This window comes from Falco rusticolus, chromosome 3, assembly GCF_015220075.1.
Source record: "Falco rusticolus isolate bFalRus1 chromosome 3, bFalRus1.pri, whole genome shotgun sequence".
Taxonomy (NCBI): domain Eukaryota; kingdom Metazoa; phylum Chordata; class Aves; order Falconiformes; family Falconidae; genus Falco; species Falco rusticolus.
Genome location: NC_051189.1, coordinates 113,945,184 through 113,970,080, shown reverse-complemented (window position 1 = coordinate 113,970,080; position 24,897 = coordinate 113,945,184). Strand labels below are relative to the sequence as shown.

The 24,897-nt window shown below is 54.3% G+C and overlaps 1 protein-coding gene across 6 annotated transcripts in view; it reads left to right on the top strand.

The window, feature by feature from the left end:
- The first annotated feature begins 449 nt into the window (after positions 1-449).
- The window catches only part of EPB41 (erythrocyte membrane protein band 4.1), a 95,107-nt gene continuing 70,659 nt past the window's right edge, over positions 450-24,897 (top strand). The window contains exons 1-2 of one of the 6 annotated variants that reach the window (XM_037380836.1): positions 19,484-19,498; positions 23,976-23,979. Coding sequence is in view for 4 of the 6 variants with exons in the window: in XM_037380832.1 (XP_037236729.1) it covers positions 24,641-24,690 (50 nt within the window). In the remaining 2 variants the exon portion in view is untranslated. Of the gene's footprint in view, positions 526-19,483; positions 19,499-23,975; positions 23,980-24,532; positions 24,691-24,897 lie in introns of those variants that run through there. The other 5 variants (XM_037380833.1, XM_037380832.1, XM_037380820.1 and 2 more) reach the window with 5 other exon arrangements.

Sequence of the window (24,897 nt, the reverse complement as noted above, 5' to 3'; positions counted from 1 at the left end):
CGGCCCGGCCCGGCCCGGGGCTCCCCGGCCGCGGCGGCCCGGGCGGCGGCGACGCTTTTCCCTACGGAAGGGTGAAGAGGGTAAGGGGGCGGGTGAACACAGGCATCAGAACTCCGCAAGGGACCCGGTTCCGCGGGGTGCGGGGCTGCGCCCACGGCGGCCGCGCCCCGAGACCCGCCCGGGGGTCCGCGGGGTGCGGGGGGATCCCGCTGCCGGCGCCTTTTTCCTTATATGGGGTGGTGACGTCAGGCGACGCTTGAGGTGACGCGCCCCCGGCGCGGAGGTGGGGCATATCTCTTGACCACGCCTCCTCGCTCACCGTGACGCCACCCGTCACCTGCCCGCCCCGCCCACTGCAGCGCGGCGCTGGCCCCGCCCCCCCGCGGCGCTGACGGGCGGGGGTGGTAGCCAGTGGGCGCGGCCGGCGGCGCGGGGGGGCGGGGCGCGCGCTGACGTCACGGGGGCGGGGCCGGCGGTGCAGGTGGAGGCAGCGCGGTGCGGAGCGGAGCGGCGGCCCCGGCCCGGGTGAGCGGTGGGGGTCCGGGGGCACAGCGGGCTCGGGGAGGGGGGAATCCAAGGGGGACTTGGGGAGCCCGTAGGGTGTCAGGGGGGGTTATGGGCTTGGGAGGGCAGTGCGGGGTCTGGGGCACTCCGGAGGAGGTGTAGTGGGGTCAGGCTGGTTATGGGGCTGGGGGGGACTATGGGGGTCCCTAGGGGGGACTCTGTGGGTCAGCCCGGTTATGGAGTGGGGGGTTACGGGAGGATCTGGGGGCACGCGGAGGGTCAGGCGGGTTATGGAGTGGGGGGTTATGAGGGGACATGGAGAGCTGTGGCATGGGGGTGGTCCGCAGCGGGGCCGGCCTGGCTGTGGGGCGCCCTGGTCTGGGGGCGCCGGGGGGACCCGCAGAGGTCATGCTGGGTGTGGGGTGCTTTAGGGTGCTCTGGGGTCGGGGGGGGCAGGCTGGGTGTGGGGGGCCCACAGCGAGCAGGGTGTGGGGCAGGGGGGTAGTGGGGACACGGGGGGTGTCCTGTAACTGGGGGAGACCGGGGAGGCCCCCGCCGCAGCGTCAGGAAGCCTGTGGGGCAGAAGGGGGCTGTGGGGTGGGGGGCGCCTCGTGGGGTCAGGCTGGGTGTGGGGGGATTGGGGTGCACTGGGGCTGTAGCAGGGACCCTGAGTGGGGCTGATGGGGAAGATATGGGGTGGGGGACAGTTGGGGGGCCACAGTGGGCTCAGGCTCAGGAGGTGACTGGGGTGCAGGGACCTTGCCCTGTGGTGGGGTGCCAGTCGTCCCCCCCCCCCCCGCAGTGGTCAGTTGTCCCCCGGGGAGGCGGCAGCTCCCGCGGTGGCACCTGGATCCTGCTCTGTTTTGCTGGAGGTGGCGGGTGCACTGCTGGGCCCAGGGCTTCGGGGCGGCTGCGCTCCTTCCCCTCTTGCCACGACGCCGTCTGCGCCCACCCAGAGGGTCCCCAAAGCCGGTCGCAGTGGCTGAGCTGTGGAGCGATGGCGGCCTCCCACTGATACCTGTCCCAGCACAACCAGGCAGTGCTAAAACCTCGCCACCGACTTCCCCGCGCCGCTCCCCCACGGGGCTGCGGGGACGGGGGGTTTCTCTCGCCACATCCCCTTTCCGACGGGGCGCTTCGCGCTGATGTTGCAACCAGAGGCGCGTGCAGCCGAACTCGGTGACCCCGGTGGTTCCTGCAATCTTGTCCCTTCCTGAATTTCACCCTCCTGCAGCTGGGGTGGGGTGAGGGGTTGATGAAGCTGCTTGCTAGCACGTGCCGTGAGCTGCACCAGAGGGCTTCTGCCTTCCCCGCTTCCCGGTGGGCTGGGCAGGTGCCACAGGGTCCGAGCCGCTGGCCGGAGTGGCAGGGGACAGTGGCTATCTTTAGGGCTGTGTTGCAATGGAGGGGTGTGCCTTGGCTCAGCACTGCCGGCAGCCGCCTCCTCGCCCAAGGATTTACTTACGCCAAGGCTCCCGCATGGGAAAAACCAACATTTGCTGTGCGGTTTGCGGGGGCTGGTGGGTCCGTGGTGGGGCTGGCCCCGGTGTGGGGCTGAAGCCTGGGGTCAGGCGGTGCTGGCAGCTGCCCGCAGTGTGGTCGCTGCCAAGGCTGCTGGCCGGCCCCACCAGCTTGGTGGGCAGGGGCTGACGTCAGGCGACGCGTGCCCTGCACGGGGTCAGGCTGCGCAGACGGGCACAGGGCCGTGGCTTGGTGTGGGTTGCACCAGTGGCTCCCCGGCACCGGTCCTGTGCCACTGCCCAGCACTGGGACCAGCTGAGCCGCAGCGGACGGCTGGGGATGGAGATGGCTGATGGTGTGAGGAAATCTGCTGCCCCACAGGAGAAGAGCCGCCTTGGGGCACGGGAGCAAGTTAGGTTCTTGCAAGGTGCCCCCCAAAACCCCCTCCATCCCGCCATAAGGCTTTAACGAAGGTACAGACGCAGCTCCAGGAGAGCCGGGGTCAGGGCTGCTGGCAGCAGCGCGCACGCTCCCCTCCGTGTCCTCGTTCTGCCGGAGTGCCCCGGTTAGTCCATGGGGGTGACCCACACCAGCGCTTCAGGTGACATGGGGCTGAGGTTTGGCTTAATCCTCCCTGCACAGCCGTTGCCCTACTCCTGCTAAATGTGCCCACAGGTGATGCGGCTACACTGTGCCTGTCCCCGAGAGGAGGCAGCTGCAACTTGTGAAGCCATTTGCGGCCCCCCCAGGTGCGCAGCTCCTCTCTGAGTGCTGGGGCATGGGTAGATACTCGCTCCCCTGGCTTGTTGTGGTGCTGGCAGCTCCTCCTGTTTTTCTGCCCGAAGTGGGGCATGTGCTGCTTCTGTGTGTCGTGATGGTAACAGCAAGTCAGCGGCAGCGCAAAGTTCATCCGTGCATCAAACTGCTTCCCCATGGCCGTGCTCAAGCTGTTTTGCGGGCTGTGGGCGCCTCCCCTGTCCCTTCGCTTGGCTTTGCCTCGTACTGAAGAGAAACTTCAGGCCTTCTTGGGAGGGTTTGAAACCCTGCCGAGGAGAGAAAGTGCCTTCTCATCCGCGGCGGTGCTGCTCTGACGAGGCTCTCCTCCCGGCGCGCAGCCTGGCAGCTGCTGGAATTGCCTGCAGCTGCATCTCCGCACCGCGTGTCCCCCCTGGGCTGACACAGTCTTTTTTGGAGCTGCCAGTGGGTGAAGGTTGCTCGGAGGGTAAGCAAAACATCAGCCGTTCTTCGAGCGGGGTGCTCTGAAGATACGTCACTAATTTAATATCTGACAAAGGTTTTTCTGAGCTCCACGCGCAGCTGTTCCTCAGGGAGGAGAGCAGGCTGCAGGCAGACCCTACCCCTGTGAGCAGATAATTGTCCTTCTGTGCCGGGCAGGGTTTTACCTTTGTCCCCAGCTGCGGGAAGAGGCTTAAGGCTGTGGTGGCTGCAAGTTTGGGGTCAAAATTGGCTCTTGGCCATGCTAGATTCTGCAGGCTGGAGGTGTGGGAGCTGTCTGGGGTGTGATTCGGGTGGGGGTAGGGGCTCACCACCATCAGCCCGGAGGTCTCTCTCTCAGTGAGCTACCTGGGGATGGGAACGTGTTTGTTGTCCCTTTTTCTGCATTTCATGCGTCTGTGCGAGGCTCCGAGTCAGGCCTCGGGGGAGGTGCTGCAGCTGGTGCTCTGTGCTTAGCCCAGGACCAGTGCTGGCTGTGGGTCCCCAGCCGGTGGGGACAGCCCCTCCGAGCGCTCTCACACGCGGGATGCTCGGCTGAGGCCGTGGCGGTTTGGCTTGTGGCTCCCAGCGTCCCTGATGCCATGAGCATCGGGGCCGTGCTGGGCTATACCCGGTCAGCCCCGGCTGAGCTGGTGGGGACCGCCAGGGTGGGCTCGCTGGGGCTGGTGGGGTCTGTGGATGCGGCCACCCCGTCTGCGCGGCTCTCCCCACTAGAGGCTGCTGACGAACTGAGCATTTTCCTTTCCCTGGCTCTGACCAAGCAGCGGGGTCTTGAATTTGCAGGGCTGAGCATCCTGGCCTGAGCTTTTCCTGCTGATTCACCCTGGAGACAGGAGCAGGCTTCCCCAGGCAGCGGCCAGGTTCAGGGGGCACATCTGCTCCCTTGCCGTGCCCACAATAGATCTCCCCGCTTCATTAAGTCTTAATTAGGCAAACGCACCAGGACCATGTGCAAGACCATTGCCGGGGGACATGGATCGTGTGGTGAGCTGGGTACCAGGGATGCTGGCTCCCATCCTGCCTGCCTTGGGGAGGGGGGGCAGGGGTGCCGACAGGGTTTTTCCAGCTGGGTGCTGAATGTGGAATGAGTTCAGCCTCTTGTATTGTCTTCCTGGAGGATGTGTGAGCAGTGATAAGTGCTTCAGCCCTCCAGCCTATCCTAACTGGCAGAAAACCCAAGGATTAGTGAAGCGATGGGATACTTCATTGCTGGGCACAGCCACGACGGCACGGTAAAGCCACCCTGTAGACACAAAGGACGCTCTTCTTCCAGGGCAGCTGGTTTAGTACCGAACACCTGGGCAGGACTGGAGTGTGGAAAACAAACCCAGACTCTGGGAAGATGATTAATCACATAACAATTAGGTGTAAAATGAAAGGCAGCTGCTGCCGCATGGTACTAGCTGCAGTAGAAGGTGCCTGGGAAGGAATTTGTGGTGTTGCACAAGACCCCTCTGCCTTTGGAGGTGCAGGCGCTGCCGGGCAGGCAGTGTGGTGCCAGCTGGCTCCAGCAACCGAGCAGCCAGCACGGCTTCCCCGACAATGGCAGAGCGGTGCTTTACATAATCTGGGACTTGCAAAACAAGCTTGAAGGTCTGGAAAATCCTCTTGCTATTGTTCGTGTTCAAAGTTTGCTAAATTTCCTGGTTTGATCTGTGGGTCTGGTTTTTGTTTTGGGACCGCAATGGGGGAAAATGCACTTTGCGCAGAGAAAAGAAAAGGACGTTTGTGGCGTTTAATCCATGCCTGCTCCTTACATGAAACTATTTTTGTGGTTCGCAAGAGGTTTGGAGCAGCTGCTTGCAGTAGGACTCTTGGTCTATCCAATTAGCATGGTTTGTCTCTCGTCCCCTCCTGATGCCCCCTGAGAAAATCCTGGACTATCAGCCGTGCGGGTGCCGCGGGCAGTGCGACGCAGGCACCATCTGGGCGCCCGGCCCGAGTGTCTGTCTGGGGACAGGGAGCGCTGGGTCACAATGGCTCCGTGTGCTCTGGGGAGGCTCTAAAACCACCTCTTGCTCGGAGATTTTAGGAGAGGAGGCTGGAAGGGAGCTTGGGTTGTCCTATTTCTGTGTGTCTCGTAGGCTGGAGGTGACCGCTGCAGCCTGGCGATGTGGAGGTGCTGGGAAGTGGCCCCGGGAGAGTGCTGAGGCCGTCAGGAGCCCCCCCAGCCCCACGCTGGCCCACGGGTTCCACGGCGGCGTGTTGCCTGGCCCCTGGGAGGTGTTTTAGGGTGCTGGGCCTGCCTTTGCTCCTCTGTTTGCTCAGCCCAAAGCCTTCTGCCAACACAAATAAAGCCACTGACGTCCTGTGCGCTGTTCAATTAAACGAGTGAATCCTGTTAAAATGTTCTCTGTACGTAGGTTCATAAACAGGTGACTAAGAAACCTGCCTTTTCCTGCCGTTCCTGGGAAAGCCAGGTTTGGTAGCAAGGAATGAGGTTAAGTTCTTGCTGGTCCATGTAAGGTGAGGCAAGGTTTGGCACCCTGGTAAGCAGCAAAAGAGGAGGAGGAGGAACCCTGGCCTGACGGCACAACTACATCCTCTTATTAGAGGTGGCTTCTAGCTCCTTTCACGTAGGTAATTACATCTGGCCATGGTTGACCTGAGCTGGATTTGAGCAAGTGGGTGTGAGGCTTGGCTTGTGCTGGGAGCCTTCGGAGTGGCTGAGATCCGACTGCGGTGGCGTTAAAGCAATCTTGTAGGTGTTGCAAACAAGCCATTGCATCGCAGCGACGGGGTGGGAGACGTGGGGAAGCCCTGAGCATGCTTACAACCTGGAGAACCCGGTGCTGGTGCTGAGCTCTGCTTGGCAGGGGTGGGAGCCGTGGTGGGGACCGATGCCTCGAAGCGTCATCGTAGCCAGGGCGTTAACGCAGCGGATGCATTACAGCTTTTATCGTGCTGTACGTGACCTCTGAGCTGATCTCTGCTTGGTTGCTGTCCCCTGATTGCAGCAGCGGTTTAGCCACCTGCCAGACGGCACCAGCCTTTAATGGCTTGTTTTTCTATATCCACTCTCCAAAAACCCTTGGAGATGGGGTAAGCAGTTCGTGGGCGCTTCAAAACTCTTTCTGTGCGTTGGGGGTCTGTGTCAGACAGAACAGCACAGTGTCACCTCCCTGCATCTGCGTGAACTCGAACGCTGAGGGTGGGAGCAACGGAGGGCAGATGCTGGCCCAGTCCTGAGCCACGTTGGGCTGTAATGTGATTTTCTCCGTCTGTGTTGATGTGCTGGAGGTGCCTGTGTCTGCCGTGGAGCTGAACCTCTCCCGTGTGGTCGGGATCGGCCTCAGCCAGGCTGTGGCTGCGAGGAGCCTCGCTGCAGGCTGGCAGATGGGGTCAGCGCTGCTCGGGGATTTCCTTGGGTGCAGAGTGTGGAGGCTTTTAATAGCAAACACGGTCATCTGTGTCATCGCATCGCTTGAAACCTGTCCCTCAAAAATACCGACTGGCAACTGTGATGCAGCTGAGCAAGAAGGCCACTCCTTTCAGAATTTTTTCCCTGGTTTTGAGTGAAAATAAAATAAGGTTTAAACCTCTTGCTGGTGATGCTAATGTGCTTGGGGGTTTGGGATGCAGCTGTCGCCTGGGAGGCAGCCTGGAGAAAGCCCTGCCCTTCTTGGGAAGGTTGTTTGGCCCCGTGCAATGGCTAGATCCTTCCCAGTGTGCTGTGCTGACAGATCCTGTGCCTCAGCCAGGTGCCAAGACTTCAGCCTTCTAGGAAAGGCAGTGGGGCCGCTGTGGGTTTCTCTCAGTGCCTGGTGCCTTGTGAGCAGCGGTTGGAGGCGTCAGGGCAGCGTCTGGAGTTGCATATGGCTCCGTTGGGGCTGCTTGCTCCATCTGAGCTGCCTTTTGGTGGGAATACACAAGACAGCCGAGCGCAGAGCTGATCTGTGCTGCTGGCTAGGCTTTTTCCTGGTGCTGATTTTCCTTCTACTGCTGTAGCAGGAGGCAAGCGTGGTTACGGCAGCTGCCTGGCTTTGGCAGTTTGCATCTTGCCTCCCCTACAAACTGCCTTCAAACTTCTCAGCTTTCTGGCCCCCTGTTCTGGTCAATACGAGGCTGTTATCAGAGCCTGGCAAACTGCGATGATCACATCCAAGCGCTGTACCTCAAACCACCTGGCAGCACTGGGCTGGATGAAGAAGCTCATTTGTACAGGGCGGTTAATTCTCTGTCTGTTTTAATCTCTGTGACCATCTGTGTTCATGCCCGGGCTGGGGAGATGCGAGCTCTTGGGATTTGTTCCAGGAGGTGGACATGGAGAGGACTGCTTATTCTGTGTCTGCTGAAAACTGCCCCGGGTCAAAGCAGGACAGCCTCATTAGCTCTGGGAACGGTTGTTCCTGCATCTTCAGGCCAGGAGGCCTTGATGGCATGTCAGCTCTATGCTGGAGGGATGTCCCGAAAAGCTGCAGGGAGGGGGCAGGCGCAAAAGGCACTTACTGAAAGCGGAGACCTCTGTGAGTGCTTTCCAGTACACAAACCCAAACACAGAGGGTCTGCGGTGGGCTTGGCTGGCACCTTGGAGGGCTGAGGTCCCTTCAAGGAAGGCTGTGTTGGTCTGGGGAAGGTGTTGTGTGCTAAAGCATCTCCTGGCCACCCTAAAAGCCCTGCCCCAGGCTGTGGCAGCCTCTGGGGTATGAGCCTGCCCTGCCAGCAGCTGCTACAGTCTCTGTCCTGATGAATGCCACAGCTGGAGCTTTGGTTTGAGCTTCAGAAACTGCTGAGGAGACTGGAGCGTTCACATGCAGCACCAAATCTGGGGGACCAGTACCTATAGATGGGCTGCAGTAGCATCTCCACAGATGCATGCAGGCTGCTGCTGACAGAGAGAAGTTTTCTTGCGAGCAACAGCTGAAGTCTTCCTTGTTTTGGGTTTTCACTTTTGCAAGCCTGAGGCTCTGCAGCTCATCACAGAGCCCCAGCCAGGATCCCACTGACTACAGGCTCTGCACGTGGCTCGGGCAAAGGTGGCATTTGCTGCGGGCTCTGTGGAGGAATGCCTGTCCTGTGGGGCAGCACGGCCCTGCCGAGGCTGCTGCTGACATCTGAACCCAGAGGGAATGATCCCTGCCCTGTAATTAAGCTCTCTTTCTGCTCCTGTTCACTCTACTAATGAGTAGTCTTGTGGATGTGCTCCTTGCAGCTGTTGTGGATCCTCTGTGTGGCTCAGAAGCTGGAGGTGGCTTTCCAAGAGAGCCACCTGCAAAGGGCAACCCCAGATCTCCCCCATCTCACTGGGGTGAAGCTCGTGGGTGGAGGACCTTTGACTGTAAAGGCTTTTCCCTGCCTGCACCTTCCTGAACTGCACCCTGCATGCTGTAAATTTGTCTGCCAACACCCCCCCCAACTCTCTTACATGAGGAAAACCCTTCCTGCTGCTTGTGCTGGCAGGGCTGGGCGAGATGGAGAGGTTTTCCCAGCCTTCGGTTGAAGGACTGAGGCTGCCTCTTGAAAGGATGGCTCTTCTTCACCTGCTTGTCAGGCTCTTGACATCAGTGGATAATAACACTTAAAAAATAACCAGCGCTCCAGCTGAATCCTCTCCTGGTTCAGCAGTTCAGGGGTTTTAGTCTCAATGGAGATGACAGCACCAGGACCATCAGCATCGTGGTGCATCCCAGAGGATGGGCGTGGGCTTGTGCCTGCCTCCTCGGTGCAGCAGGGTGGCTGTGGAGGAACCTGGCACCGCGCTGGACCTCCCCTGTGCACCACGAGCGCTCGGCTGTGCACTGGTGTGCACTGGTGTGGAGCCGGTCCCGGAGCCTCGAAGGGTTTGGATCCGGCTGGGTTTCGGCACCCTGCTCGGCCCCGGCGTGTGCCCGCGGGAGCAGGCAGCCGGCCCGGCTGCGGCTGAGAGCACCGTTGCTCTCTTGAATCTCTTCATTTAGTTAATGATCCTTTTGTTGAGAGGATTAGGGTTTAGAGGCCTCTGGCAGAGTGTTAATTAAATTAAATCTATGGGTGTTTTGTTGAATTTTTAAAGCCCACTAGAGGGCTCAGTTGGAGCCTGTGGAGCTGGGGCCGGAGGTGCTGGGCCGTGTCCGTCCCAGTTGATGTCCATCCCAGTTGAAGTTTCCATGAAAGCCAGGTGGGGCCGGAGGGATGCAGAACGCGCGGAGCCAGCCCGCAGCCCCCACACCCGGCTCTGCTTCCCCAGCCTGGCGCTGCCCGGGCTCGGCCGTGCCGTGGGCACCGAACTCGCTGGGGGCTGGCAGGCACGGGACGCCTGCGTCACAGCTCGCTGTTATCAGCGTTAAGTAACGTTGGGCTGATGGTTGGGTTTTTTTCCTTTTTTTTTTTTTTTTTTTTTTCCTTCCCCACTTGGTGTTTACATTTCTAGAGAAGTGGCTCAACGTGAACGTCCAGTTCCAGCTTCAGCTCTGGGAAGAGTCAGGCACCAAATTTTGCTTACGTGGACTCTGTCGCAGCACTTGTGTAGGATACAAGTGTGAGCACTTGGCTTTGAGGCTTGAGGGATTTTGCTGGCAGGTGCATGGGGGTTTTCGTATTTAGCTGGAACTGCTTATTAACCAGTGTCTCTTCTCCTTTCTTTTCTATACACTGCCCCGTGATGGATTTTGGTGCCTTGCCTGCGTGGTTTGCCCGGCTGTCTCATCTCTGGGTAAGTACATGCTTCATTAGCCTGGTGAGAGGAAATAGCTGAAACGAATCACTTGGACTTAAATAATAACCTGTTTATTTTGTCTTAAACTCTGGAGCATTGATTGTTATCGAACAGCAGGATTTGTCATGTGTGTGTGTGTGTGTGAAGATTTTTGATACTGAAAAGCACTTAACATAGCAATTTCCAGGCCAAGTTTATAACATGAAAAAGCCCCCAGCAGCAGTTTTTCATGCCAGCCTGGGCTGCAGATCACTGACCTGGTGATAAAAGCACACTAAGTGCCAGCAACTGAGAAAATGGAAGTAAAAATGTTTTTGGCAGTGGAAAGCAATACCCACTGTTTCTCCCCAGCCGCCTCCTGACAGGTGTTGATGGTAAACCAGTGCTGTGGTTGTGTAAGGGACTCTCTGAAGGCCAGAGCGCGGCGCTGGGCTGGCTTCCCCTCTGCAAACCTGCAGATGTGCGGAGTTTTGCAGGGTACAGAGAGGAGCCCGGGGCCCTTCTGGCAGGAGAGGAGGGGAAATGCCTGTCGAGCTTGGAGAAGTGCATCAGGCACTGATGCTTCTAGCTTGCATTTGTGGAGATCCTGCTTTGCACCCGGGGAAAATCATCCTGGTGGGGTGGATTTTTGTGGTTTCCCAGCAGAGGTTTGGTGCCTGCCCCCCAGCCTGGCTTGGAGGTGCTGTTCGTGTATTAAATCCTCTCAAAATAAGGTGTGTGCGTTCAGGGTAGAGGAAGGGAAGGAGTCTTTGCTTGGTAGAGCTGGTTCTTTGGGTGCAGTGGTGCCCCTGAATTGAGGTTCCTATCTCTGGAAACTTCAGAAGTTTTTGATTTGATTTACTTTTTTTAAAAAAATTTAAGGTATCCTGCTGCTAAGCTTTCCCCTTTCCTGTCCATTGCCCTCCCTTCCCAAGTAATGTCCTCTCCTCTCCCAGTAGCGGAAAGGATTGAGCCTATTTAGAGCTCTGCCCAAGCACTCAATGTACTGCCAGTCACTGATGGAAGACTTGCAGGGAAAGCAGAGGAAGGTGCTGGGAACAGACTGCTTTATTCTTAAGCTCAGCGTTATTGTATGATGCCTCACAGCGGAGGGCAGGAGGGTTTAATCAAACCCAAGCATAAACCTGTTGTTCTTACACAGAAGTAAGCGAAGCGCTGTATTTGGAAGCTGAGCAGCTGTCTTCTGTTATGAATGAGCTGTTCTTTGCTACCAAATCTCTAAAAGAAAGATCGTTAATTAACTAGAGGACCTGCCTTGATTTGAGTTGCTGAGCTCCAGCCCCACCAAACACCCAGCAGTCGTTTCAATGCAGAATAAAACTCCCCTGCACAGAAGGCGTAGCTTCAAGAGACGCAGGTTGGCAGTGTGCTGGCCAGGAGCTCATATTTGACGTAAAATGGAATACTCGCTGGTGTCAGTCCTGGAGCAGGTTAGTGCGAGGCATGCCTCTACCAGCGCAGCGGCTCTAACTCTGCCAGGGTGTGCTGAAGCCAGTCATCGGCCAGAGGGTCTTCCTCCTTCGTGCTTGAGCAGACCTCAGGACACAGTCACCCATCTGGTTATCACTGCGTGACAAGTCGAGTTGGTCAAGGGTGAATTTCTTCCTTGGGGAAAGCAGGTAACCTGAACAATCCCTGGTTTGCTTTCCTCTGAGCAGTCTGACTGTGGCTTCTGCCTGCATGGGTTGTCTGTTGTCTCTTGTGTACTGCACAGAGGGGAGACAACTGCATTTCAATGGTCTTGCTTATTATAGGCTTTTGGGGTTCTGATCCCGCTGTGAGATGAAATTTGCTGTTTGCTAAATACTTGGTATAAATCTTGGTCAGCACGCAAGAAAGTTAAGTGGTACCTTGTTAGTGATGGCAAAGATAAAGGTTGTGTGGCACAGTTTCACTGGATCAGGGACAGCCCTGACCTTCACCCAGCAGAGGAAACAGCAGGCTCAGGTTGCCTTTCCATCTTTAAGCCTGGCTTATCTCCTGGGTAAACATAAAATGCATAGGAACTGTAGTAAGTGAATCTCATCTCCTGGCCTGATAAAGGGTGTTGGGCATCAGTCCTAAAAGCAGCATGCCAGCAGCTTCCATGGAGGGAGGCTGCAAGAAGCTGGAGGGCAGAAACCGTGAGGAAAAATGCTGAAGACACAAGTGGCGCAAGAGGAGCCTGTAACCTTTGAGATTGTGCTCTTGACCTTCAAGCTGAGATTCACGTATGTTGCCATTATTTGAAGCCTGTAGAGAAATCTGAGGTGAGGGTATGTGCACTGGCTGAAAAAATGTTGAGAGCTGTGTTTGTGGCAAAGGAGTTGGTAAGTACAGTGTGCCCATTAGCAGGCTGCTGCTGGGCTCTGTCTTTCCATACATTGGCATTGGCGGTGCTGAAAGCCACGTGTTGTGATCTTAAAAGTTTACCTGCACATGAAATTGTTTCTTGCTGTCACTTAATTCATGGGTCACCTAGAGAAGGGCATGGCATTGTGGAGCCGTTGAACAGCTGTTGTGTTGTGAACTTGGGTCTCCCCTTAATTCTCATTTACATATAGCTCAAAGAGGAGAAACAAATAAGGTTTCCTGCTCTTCCACCTTTCAGTGAGTTTTTCTGCTTTGAATCTCTCCTGGAAATGTAGTAGCAGGGTATCTGTTTCGCTTGTGCCACCCGTTCAGAAGAGACCATCAGAATCCGATGTGGTGTCAAGTTCTAGGGCTGGCTTAGCTTCAGTGCTTTGTAAGGCCGTGAAATAGTTCTCATTGTGGTGTTTTAAATAGCAGTGCTGCCTTCTGAATTACCATCTAATTAAATGAAAGCAAAAACTCAAAAGCAAGTGAGCTTTCTGCATCTCTTGTTGCATAAGAAAAGCTGTTTTAGTTGACCTAAAAACCGACATTGAAAAACAGCCTCAACAGAGATGCTTTCCTCCTAGCTCTGTGGGCAGTTTGTAGCAGTTGCTACTGTTCTTGGAGAGCCATTCATGCAGTGGCAGCTGCAAGCCCTCTTCAAAACAGTTACTCCTTTGAGACTTGCTTCCCTTTTGCTTGATGGTTGGAGGAACCCTGCTGTGGAGACAAATAATTAGAAATAAAAGATGGCAGCTTAATGATTATTAGCTTCTTTCTGATGCAGCCTGCGGTAAATGCAGGGGTAAGATCTGGCTAGTGTGCATCTCAAAGCTGTTGCTGCATCTCTTGCTTGGAAGATTTACCGCGTACACCATGTTAACTTGCAGCCTCTGTGGACCTGCAGAATGTGCTGAGCTAACAGGGTTATGTTATTTATTTCAGTAACAAACCTTTCTCAGAGAGGATGACTTTGGGCAATTAGCTGTGACAGTGGCAACAGTTCAGATGAGGTATGCTTCCAGCCCTCTCCATCCGTACCCACAGCTTTCCTCTGCAACATCTGATTCCCCCCTCTGCCCTCCCCAGTACTTGGATTCTGCCATAAAGCTGAACTGCTTTGGGTTTTCTTTATAAAATGAGCATGGAAAGATAGGACCTTAAATAAAGCCTCAAAATGCCTTACTTCGTAAAGCTCCAGGAAAAACTGGCAGCAATGTGATGCTATCCTCTGGGATTTTGTCCTATTGATATTTCTCTTTTGGAAGCTCGTATCCATGACTGCCAGTTTCAGAGGTTAATATACCGCATTTCAACCAAGCTGAAAAGTCTTTTTTTTTTTTTTTTAAATTTGTGATATGGAAATGCGCACCAATTAATCACTGTGCACCTGCAGAAATGCCTCTCAGCAGACGTTAGTGTGCCGTATTAGGTTGTGGGATCATCTGTAGAAAGGACTCGGTCTGATCCAGTTAGCAGCTTAAGGCAAACCCTGCAAGGTCCAAGGCGATAGCAGGCAGGGGAAGGAGCCTTGAATGAAGTGGTGCAGAGCTTCAGCTCTTATTTGTGGAAGAAATAAGGTAGCCCGTGCTCTGTTTAGAAGTTGTATTTGCTCTCCATAGCTGAAGTCTTAATTAAATAAATGTTTGGTCTTGGCAGGTGTCCCTCGCTGATGTGCAGGTCTGGCCTGCAATAACAAACTGCTGCCTGTTGTCTGGTGCTGGGTTGACGGCTTGGGTGAATTTGCTGCCCAGCCGCTGGGATACAAGCAGTGTGTTAGTACAGACTAGAGGGGCACTCCCCCAAGTACTTCACTCTAACGTACTCCTAGGTACACATCGGTCCTAAATAAACCCTGGCCTTGAAACTTTCCTTCTCTGAACCAAATTGCTCTCAGTATTTTGAAGCCAAGGGATGGTCTTTGCCCAAAGGGAGAGCGTAATTGGTACGGAGTCAAATCCACGCTTGAGTAGCCCCTAGTGAAAGCTTCACCTAACTGGTTCCTTTGTGGGGAGAAGCTACAGTTCAAAGCCACCTACCTGGTGTTACTTAAACAGACCAGAGCCGCCTCTCGCTGCAGTTTGACTTCTCATCCATGCAAGGAGTAAATCAGCCGCTGACGTCCTTTGTTTGCGGTATGGCTCTTCTGCCTCCCTGCCTTAGTCCTGGTCCCTAGGTGGCACTAACTGTTATTTTTGGGTTTATTTCAACACAGGCTGCATAGCTGAGCTTGTCCCCCGCTGAAGTGACAGCTGCGTCCCTGACCAAGCTGGCTGTTCTGTTTGGTTGAGGAGGCTGGCGCAAGGGCTTGAACTTCCTCCTGCTGCCCAACCATAGAGGTTTCCAGCAGTGTCTCCTGGAATTTATTAACGAGGGGCAGGGAGCCGAGCGCTCTTTGTGAGCACGCTCCTCTGTTTTCAGTTGTGTCTCATTTTCCCCAAGACTGCTAGGGGATGGAAATCTGGTAAATGCTTGAAATGAGGGAGAGCTCGCGATGTGACGGAGGTCAGCGTGGCTGTGGGCCAGCTGTGTCTCTTTGGGTGGCTGTTCGCGTGGTTCAGCCTGTTTCTCGGGCTGTTTCTGGAGCTCAGGCTCGTGCCACGCTGGTTCTGCCGTTTCCTGAGCCTGCACTGCTTACACTCACAACATTGCCTGTAATCTTTTCTCCAGGCTTTTTAAGCACTTTCCAGATCCTTTAAGTGCAGCCACTGGTACGTTTAATACTTCCTACCCATACTTAAGGGGAAAAGTATTTCTCTCTCAATGTAGAAACATTCACTATATGAAAACTCGATCCTGCAATCTGAAGCTGGCCTCCTCTAATCTTTAAATGGTGCATCTTGGCAGAAATGCGCTTTATGCACTGTCTCTAACCCCTGGAACAAAGCGGACTTTTCAGGGAGCTGTTCTTCCCTGCACTGGCATGCAGCCTGGAGAGAGCTGGTGCTCCTCTTCATCATCTATTTTATTCCTCCTCCTTCTTGGTGTCTTGCCACACAGCAGACTAGCTCCGACTCAAGTGAACATCAACTTCACACAGACTGAATAAACCCGTGATGGGAGCTTTTTCCATGAATTAACCAGATTCTGGGTGGGATGGGAGTTCCTGGGTGTCCAGGGTGAGTTGCCCAGCCACCCCCTCTGCCTTCCCCATCTCCCCAAAAGGCACATGCATAAGCCAGCCCAGTACCAAAAAGATGTAGTGGCTCAAAAAATGGATTCTTCTGCCCACGGGAAAGAACATGCAGTTTTAGTTTGGCAACAATGGCCTTCAAAGGGCACAACTCCTGCTGTTAAAACAACCAACAAAGGAAAACTCTCCAGTAGGAAACCACACAGAGAAGGATAGGAGAAGCAGCTTGAATTTAGCAAAACTGGAGGCTAGCTGCCATGATGCCAAGGGGAATTACAGTAGCAAAATCACTTAGTCTCTTTAACTATGGAGGGTGCTGCTTGGCCCTTTAATAGCTCGCTCAACAATGAATCGATTGTTGGTTTTGGAGAGTGCTGTGACGGGCTGGACTAGATTTAATCTTTGGTTAAATTCTTGATACGGAGCCAGGTGAGTGTAGATGTTCCAGGTTGCCTTCACTGTGCACACGTGTTGTAGCAAAGCAGTGCAGCGTGTTCTAGTTCTTCATGAAAATTTCTTGACTTTGCAATTCAGCCTGTCAGAGCCTTTTTCTGGCGGTGAATTCTGCTGTGCCTGCCACTTTGTGTGCTAAATCAAGGGGTGAGCGCGGGAGAGATGCAGCGTTAGTTGAAGCACCCCTTCCTTCTAGGTAAATCATTTACCTGAAATATCTTTGTTCTAGATCACTGTTTTACAGTGAAACAAACCTTGTGAAGTCGAAAGATTTCCTTTACATCCTGTGCTTTTGGTCTTAGCCAGATCAGCACTGCTGATGGTGACAGTACATCTCGGAAGAGGAGCCAAGGGCAGAGGGCCAGTAGCTGGCAAAACTGAGCCACCTGCTCTCCTCCCACCTTGTTTGCTCTTGTGAAATGGCTGCTGCTTTGGAGACTGTCACTTGCTAGCAAAGTGTGTGAGCGAGGCACATAAACCAAATATGCCTATCGTATGTGCACATACCTATGTGTAATATCGATGCAGCTGGCCCATTTAGAGCCATAGTGGATAAAGGATTCAGTTGACCAGCTTGTTTCTTTGTTTTCCTGGAACTTGGCATAATCCTGAGTATTTGTCTTCACCTTAAATCCTGTTTGCTTTGCGGGAGGGAGCACTGATACCAGTGTGATGCACAATTCCTTTGTTTAGATTGGGAATTCCTCGAGTAGAGAAGCTCCTTGGGGTGAGGAGAGCTCTGTGCAGCCTATTGTTGTACCAGTAATGCTCTAGGCAGGGTGTTCATTGGCACTGGTGTGAGCCAGGAGCCCAGTTTTACAGCAGATTCTACCAGAAGTGCATCCTGTGGGGGCCTGCAGAGTGCTGGATCACCTTACAAATGATTGTATTTTCTTAAGAACTTACTTGAGCTGGATTTAATCTACTGTCTAGATGCTCTTAAGATGCTGGGGCACATACATCTGAGCCGCTTGCTAGCTGCACACCCATGAAACAGGCAGAGGGTAGGGTTTGGCATCATTCTCTGTTGTGACCCAGCTGATTTGCGCTGACTGAGTCCATTGGGATCTGAGCGGTTGCGAGTGGCTTTTCAGCTCGCAGGGAACAGCTTCTGCCTGAGAGACCACGAATGCATGCCTAAAATGAATATAATTCCTCTCCTTATTCCTGTATCCAGCAGCTGAATACCAAGGAATCCTGACTTATTAGAATATTTCTTAGTCTCTAATTGACTCCTATAAAGTGACTTAAACCAGCTATAGCTGGGAGAGTTCTTTAAATATTTGCAATCCGGGCTTGGCATGGGGCAAACTGTTCTTATAGTGAAGAATTTAAGAAATTTCCATTACTTCCTATGGGATTTCAGAGGTCAGTCTGGGGCTGTGTAGGAAGGAAAAGGTTAGAAGCTAAGCCAGCGATTTACAGCAGAAGTGTGGTGTTGGTGGTGGTATTTCCATATGCAGAGGAGTGTTGCTTTTGTTTTCTTTTTTCCCTTTTTCTGCTCCCCACAAAAGGATTGCTTTGGCCTAGGTTCAAATCCCCTTGCCCCAGAAGAACATTTTCAAGGCATGCCCGTGGTACAGACCACGCGCCTCTTTTCAGATCTGATGACTGTATTGCTCTTAAGTTTCTCCTGCCGTTTCTCTGGCCACTCTTGGCCATTTGTTTGGGGTCTGAAGAGCTAAAAGCGTCCTTTGCCCTTGTGCAGAGCGTGTATGGCAGCTTGCACTAGTGTTCCCTGTGGATAAATGGTTCACTTGGGAAATAATGGCTCAAAATATGGGAGCTGCTGCTCTCTATACTCAGATGCTGGCAGATGGAGTTGGGGATCATCTGGTGATCTGAGCATGGTGGATGACGTGCTGTGTGGTGTTAAATCACTGTTCTGATGTGAAGTTTTCGTTGCCCTTGTCTCTTTTCCATGTAATCTGCAATCTGCCTTTGGTCAGCATGCGTGCATGTTACAATGAAGCAGTGTGGGTTTGTTTGCTTGTTTTTCTCAATTGCAAGAAGCTGTTGCCAAGCCCTTGCATCCAGAAATTGTGGCTCCTTTGCTCTGTGGTTTTCTCCTTAAAGCCCCTTGGATTCACATTTCCCTTGTGACACAGCCTGTTTTCAGCCCATCCCTGGGTGAGCAGTAGCGAAGGTGGCATTTGTTGTGGTGGATCAGCACCAGACATCTGAGCCCTTCATTCACAGCCTGGGCAATTAACATGCATTAATTTAATGCCGTTGGGGAGTGAAGTTGGAGCTTCAGGGCTTGTTTCAGGGGAGCTGCCTGTCTCTGGTGTAGGAGCAGCGACTTAACAGCTGCCAGACCTTTCCTAGCCTGTGTCTTTGAATCAGATGTGCTCATCTGAATCCGAGGAAACCACCAGATAGTCCAGATTTAAGGCAAAAATACCTCTCTTCCGTCCCATTAAGGGGCTTGTTGCAAGCGGTCTCAGCACTGAGGCAAGGGAAGCTGCACCATCGTGTATGTCTTGGCAGAGCCATGTCGTAGACCCATAGAGGGGAAGGGGTCAATAGCTGTGAGAAGCACGTTAAGTTTTTCTAGAAAATGGGGTTTGTTTGGCTCCTATTTAGCACAAGTGTGCTTATCACTGCGTCGGTACTAGTGAAGGCTTCGGTGTGAGGATGCAGCCATCCCAACCAGGGCATGCGTCAGCCCAGGGTGTTACCTGCTGACAAAGGGCTAGGACATTTGCTCTTAATGCAAGGAGAACGAAGTGCCTGATCACTTAATTCTCTTTGGGAGACACAACGGAGATGCCACACATCTTTTGGGGTTGTGTAAATATTTGAGAGGGATTTGGTCCCCCTGAAGCCGACTGGGCTGGCACTGCCTCACTGGAGCTCCGTGGAAATGCTGACAAGAGGCTGGGGAGCATTTTGTTCCAGCGTATGTGGCGAGGGGAGCCGGACGGCTCTGTTTGACAAAAAAAAGCCTTATAATTTGGCTGTAGGTGAGGCAGAGCCACTCGGTACAGTTGGGCGCAGGGTTGTGGAGTGGCGAGCAGGTCAGTCTCCCCGGCGGGGTTTTGCACATCTTGTTGACCTCGGTCAACTCGCCATCTCGGCTGGGCCAGTACCTGGCTCCCAAAGGCCTTTATTTTTTTAAATGTAAGAAAGCCCCAGGAACGTACGCCCCCCCTGCCCCGGGTCCTCCTGTGTGAGCTGGGCCACAACTTTCTGTATTTAAAATCTAGGTCACGGAGGGAGGGGAGCGCAGCCCGCTGCCGCTCGGCGTTACCGGCAGGCCGGGCCCCTCCGGCCCCTTCCCTACCGGTTACGGGCGGCGGTGACTGATCGCGGCCCCCTTCCCCCGCCCCAACCCCCTCCCCCACACCGGCTTAGCGCCGGACCGGCAGGGAGGGCTGCCGGTAATCCCGTCACTCCAGCCCCCCCTCCCGGGGCGTTCTGCCGCCGAGCTGAGGGAGGCGGCCGGGCCGCGGCGCCTGAGGGCCGCCCGCGGGCGCGGAGCCCCGGCCGTGAGGGAGGGAAACGGGGTGGGGGGGGGTGGGGGGGGCGATGAGGGGGCGCGCGCTCCCGCTGCCCCCACCCTCCCCGCCAGCCGCCGTTTCTCCCGCGCCAATAGCGGCGCGGCGCTGGCGGCCCGCCCCCTGCTCTGGGCCAATGGGAACTTACTACAGTGTTGTGGGCGGGGCCGGGGCCGGGCGCAGCGCAGCGCGCAGCGGGGCGGGCCGGGCGCGGAGCTGAGCGCGGAGCGGAGCGGCCCCGCCGTGCGGCACCGGGGGCTCTGCGCGGCCCGGCGGCAGGGAGCGGGGGCGGCCTCGCGGGTAAGTGCGGGCCGGGAGCGCGGGTGCGCGCGCGCGGTTGTTGCGCGTGCAAGCGGCGTGTCGGCGCGTGCCCGCGGTCCCCGTGCCGTGCGCTTCGCGTGCACCGGGTGTGCGCGCCCGCGCTTGCGCGGCGTGTAGCGGTGCATGCACGCGGTGCGTGTGTTCACGTGCGTGCGACCCGCGCCTCTGCGCGGGGTGTGCGTGTGCAGGGGCTGCGCGCACCTCCCTGCGCGGAAAGGATGCGTGTGCGCGGGGTGCTTGCACACGCAGGGCGCTTTGCGCGGGCAGCGGGGGTGTGCGGCGTGTGCTCGCTGCGGTCTCTGGTGCATGTGCGTGTGCAGCCTGCGTGTGTGCACGGTGCATCCGTGTTTGCGTGGCGTGTCCGTGTTTGCACGGTGTAGCGGAGTGTGCGTGGCGCATCCGTGTTTGCAGCGTGTATCCGTGTGTGCGCGGCGCGGTGTGCAAGCTCTCTGCGGGGGTGCGTGATGTGTCATGGAGAACTGGAAGCCAAAAGGCTGAGGCTCAGCCGGAGACACATTCTGCAGGAGGTGAGAAATAGGGGGGACGCGGCAGGACGGGGGAACACAGCGTGGGGGATCTGGCACCCAGCGCCCCCCATTGCAGGGGCGGTGGGTGCCCAGGGCTGCTGGTAGCCCAGCTGGGATCCCAGTTCTGCCCGGAGTCCATTGTCCTGGAGGAGGAGGAGGAATGAGACATGGCGGGGAAGGGCACTGGGCTCTGCAAACTGGCGGGGCCCCGCTCGCCCACCGTGGGATGGATGTGGGTGCTGTGGTCTGGCACCGGCTGGGCGAAGGCTCATTGTGCATCCCAATTCCCTCAGAATTCCAGCTCAGGAAAACACCTCGGCCCACTGGGAAGCAACGCTCTTCAGCTAAAAGGATTTTCCGCCAAGGCGTATGTTTATTTTTTCTCTCTGGGAAGGCAGCGTGTACAATGGGAATGACTCCACCGGGTCCAGAACGAGTTAAAATTGTGCCCTGACCGCGTCTGCCAGTGCTGTGCCTGGAGCCTGGAGCATCTTGAGCCCCAGTGCTGGAGCATTTCTTGGGGAAAATGAACTTGCAACCCCTTTGTGCCCCGGGGGGGCTGCGTGCATTTTGGGGGGGCTGGTCCTGGGCAGAGGCCAGTGGCCCCCCTGGCTGTGGGTGTGTAAATGCTTGTTTAGGAATTGTACGTCCAGCTGCAAAGAGAACATTTTTTAAGAGACACTCCAAATTCTGGGGCAAGTGTTGTGCTGGAAATCATAGTTCAGTTATAATTCAGTACTCTGGGTTAGAATTTGATTAAGGTACTGGTGACAATACAGAGAAGCAAAGCAAAATCTTATTTTTGAGCAACAGCACAAAACTAATTTTTGCTTTACCTTGCTGTTTGTATTTAGGATTTTGAGGCTTTCCACGTACGCTAGGTTTTGTTTGCGTGAGTTAGGCAGATCTGGAGGGTTGGTCCTTTTAATTAATTGATTCTTATTTTACAATTGTGTTAGCGAATGTACAAGCAATCCTGGGAAGGTCTCAGGGGAGGAGAATAGAGCCATGTATCGATGGGAGACGCGGAGGGGCTCCGACCTGGCTGCTATCGCTGTTCGTTGAGGTGATGATGCCATGGAGTGCAGTTCCTTTCACAATTAGCTGACTGGCATGTTGCTGCCCCAGGAGCTGCTCCCTTCCCTTGAAAGGGTTGGTTGTGTTGTTTGTTTGTGTGGTGTGGGTTTTTGTTTTTTGTTTTTTTTTTTTTTGTAATGGCTGGCACAACCGTATTTTTAATTTATTGAAGGTTTTCCTGCGGTGTCGTGGTGGTGGTGAGCAGGGCTGTCCTGCTTGCAGTGTATGTCAGGTGCCAGTGCTGCTGCTGCACTTGATGTTTATTTTTTTACATCACAGTGCCAACCTCTAGCAACTTCAGTTATGTTGCTGTGACGATTTTGAGTGTTGGGTGTGATTTAAAAGCCAGCGGGGTCTTTTGCATATCTCTGCTGACATGGCCTCAATAAAGAAGGTGAGGATTTTCTGGGATTCCCATGGACAAACATAATCTGCTGCAGAAGGTAAATATCAGGATAAACAGCACTCCTTACCTTTAAAACTCAATTAGAGCCTTATGAGACAGAGAGAAGGATGATATTCCTGCCCCCCCCCCCCCCAATAGATTATTTCCTGTATTGGTCTAGGTTAGAAGCAGAGGAATTATCTGTGTTTTCATCCGATCTCATAATTGCAATTTAAAAGGAGCTGTTAGCAGAAGCAGGGGTTGATGGGCAGCAGTCTCTTGGTCGCTCCTGGCCAGGGCGAGGGGAGGAAGGACTGCTCTCAGCCTGTTCCAAAACACCGTGTGTTCCCAGATCCTACAAATGCTTTAGACATTGATCCCCCAAATCTACGGCTTCTGTCTGCGGCTGCCAAGCGCCCGCGTGCTCCGCATGAATGGACGTGGTATTTTCACTTGACAGCATTTGATTTTCAGAAAGCGGTAAAACATCTCTCTTCTGACACCCCATTTACTGCTTGTTGAGCAAATATTGGAATTGATGGGAGGTCGGCTGGTAGGTACGTGGCTTCTCTAGCATGCAGCCATGTTTACAAATTCATTCATTAGTGATCAAAGTGTTGCTGTGCCGGGGTAGCTTGCGGGCTTCCAGCCATGGGATGTTGGGATGCTCCGTGTGCTTTGATATGTTGATGGGTGGATGATGATGCTGGGGATGTGGCTGGTAACGTGCTGCTGACGGAAGGCAGTGGCTCTCTACTAGGTTTTCACCAGGAGTTATTCAGCATCTTGGAGGAGTCTTGGATTTTTGGGGTCAGCAGGCAAAACCCTGGCTCCTCATCCTCTGGGCGGTTCGGTGGAGGTGTTGGCTGTGCGTCCACAGCATCTGGCCAGGAGTTTCTCATTAAACATCTTTCCTTGTGTTCCCTAATGAGGGGTGTTTGGTGAGAGCCTCTTCATTTGGGGAAACCGTGACAGTACCCATTCTGCTGCAGAGCGGGTTTTTCTTCATCCTCTTAATGCCACATTGCATTTATTTCTTGGAAAAAGCCCGAGAAGTTGGTGCTGTGTCCGTGGTGCGTGGTGGGAGCTCTGGGCTTTCTCCAGGTGTCTGGGCCAGGGGATCTGCAACAGAGGGAAAACCCAGGGGAGTGGGTGGCGGAGTGGGTGCTTCCCACTGTGCTGCTGCTGGAGATGTGCGTGGGTCTGCAGGTGGGGAGCCCGAGCTGGGCTGTGTGTCCTGCTGCCCTGGGTGAGTGCCTGGACTTGCTCTGCTTGCTGCAGCTGCTTTTACATTCATGGTAATAAGCTGTGATGAATCAGAGATGTTGCTTTAATAAAGTAAGTCTTTGAGGGGCCTGTGGCAGCCCTTATTTCCTTTTATAAAAAACTTACTTTGTGCTTTTAAACTCTGCTGCGGATCTGCTGGTTTCTTCCTGACTGCAGTTCACCCCCATGCAACTTTTCTGGAGCAGAAGGAATGGCAGATCCTCGGATTGTTCAGACTCGGGGCTGTGTTTTGTTGCTGTCGTGTGCATCTCTCTGGGGAAGCTTGATGTGAAGCTTTGCACCTCAAGTGAAAATTGCACTCTGGGCTTGGTGATCTTTTACAATGTTTGTTCTGCTTTCTTGGTGCTTGGCTTTTGCTGTAATCTTGTGTAGATTAAGCAGGTGGCTATACGTAAAGATTTCACCCCATACTTCTCATCTGCTACGTTGTTTTGATCAGTACTGTGGTTCCTTAAGTTGCAAAGAACTGTAGGATGCGGCATAGCAGGGATTTATCTTTGTCCGTTGGATGGATTAGGTGGGAATGTTCATGGCTTGTACTTAATCCAGATTAATATTATTAGTTTCTTTACGTTCAGTCGGTTGTTTACGCTTGTTTTCTGTTTATGTGAATTTTTGCTTGTGTAATGCTGCTAACATTATGTATTAAAAGCAAATACTTTTAATTTGTCTCTGTAGATGGACTAAATCCTTCCCCCTCCCTTTTTTTTTTTTTTTTTTTTTAATGAAGCAGTTCCACAGAGAGGAAAATTGCATGGGCTTGTGGGGGGGTGTTTCAAGAAATCATACTCTTCCAGGGCATGCTCCTCCAGACCCCGCTGTGTTTCTGGTATGGGCTTTTTAAACAAATTCGCATGCCAGCTTGCTTTAGCTGCTGTGCTCAGAGCAAACGTCTGCAGCAGTGCTTTATGATTTATAATTTATTACAGCACTTGAACTCCGGTGCTTTTGGAGGGGACTGAGTGTTTTGTATCTCCCTGGTCTCAGTGCAGAGCCTGGAAGGCGTAGGAAGAGCAGCAGCTCTGGGGAGCGTTTCTGCTCACGGCGTGTTTCTGGCAACGCGGGTGTTGCGGAGAGTGGTCCTTTCCATCTCTTGGCGAGGGTGAGTGCCATGGGATGTCAGCCGGGCTTTCCAGCAGGTTCACACCACGAAGTAACATCCTCGGTGGCCACCCGAGGAAAACCCTGCGCTTGGAGAGGAGCCTTTGTTCTGCCCGAACCAAGGTCCTTCTTGCAGTGATCAGGTCAGCCCGAGTTGTAACGGCAGCAGAATGCACCGTGGATGGAGCCCTGCAGCTGGAAGCGTGGTTTGGAAGCAGCAGGAGAAGATCTGGGCTAGTTAGCTGTTTCTATGAAAAACACAATTCCTTTGAACCCGCGGGTCACCGGTTGTAGGCTGATTATTTCCTCCCCTTCCCCACCCCATGTAATGCGTGTGTGTGAGAGAGATAATTAAAAGCTTTTAGTTAAATAAATAACTAAGCCGCTCACGCGGCTTTATAGTAGAATTGCAGAGTCAAACGCTCGGAGGTAGAAGATGGCGTGTGCATCCCCTCTGCTCTTCCGAGCGAGTGCAGACCAGCACGGTCTCCGTGTGTGATCGCACTCGGGCTTTGCCCCCACAGGGCTTGCGTACCGCTAAGTATAAACGAAAGCTGCCCGCTAAGTGGGGACAGTCCCGTCCCATTGTGGACGGGGCCCCGGGCTGTATTTATTCCCTGTTATTCAAACTCTGCTCGGGAGGATTAATAATTCCTGCCCGGGTTCATCTGCCATGCCTGTGTGCAAATGAATCAAAAGATGGTCTTTGCAATTTGCGTGTGGATGCTTCGGGACAGGTAATGGTGTAAGCATTGATGGGCAGTTTGGTTTTATCCCTTAGATGTGGAGTGTGGTGGAACGTTTTATATTCAAGGGTTCTGCCTTTGTGAGCTGCCCGCAGTGCCTCCAGCCAGGCACTCGGAAAATGAGAAACACGCAGCTGGTGGCTCCATTCCTGGGGAGTTTTAAGAGTCGTTCGTCACTGGAGCAGCGGCTCGTTCATG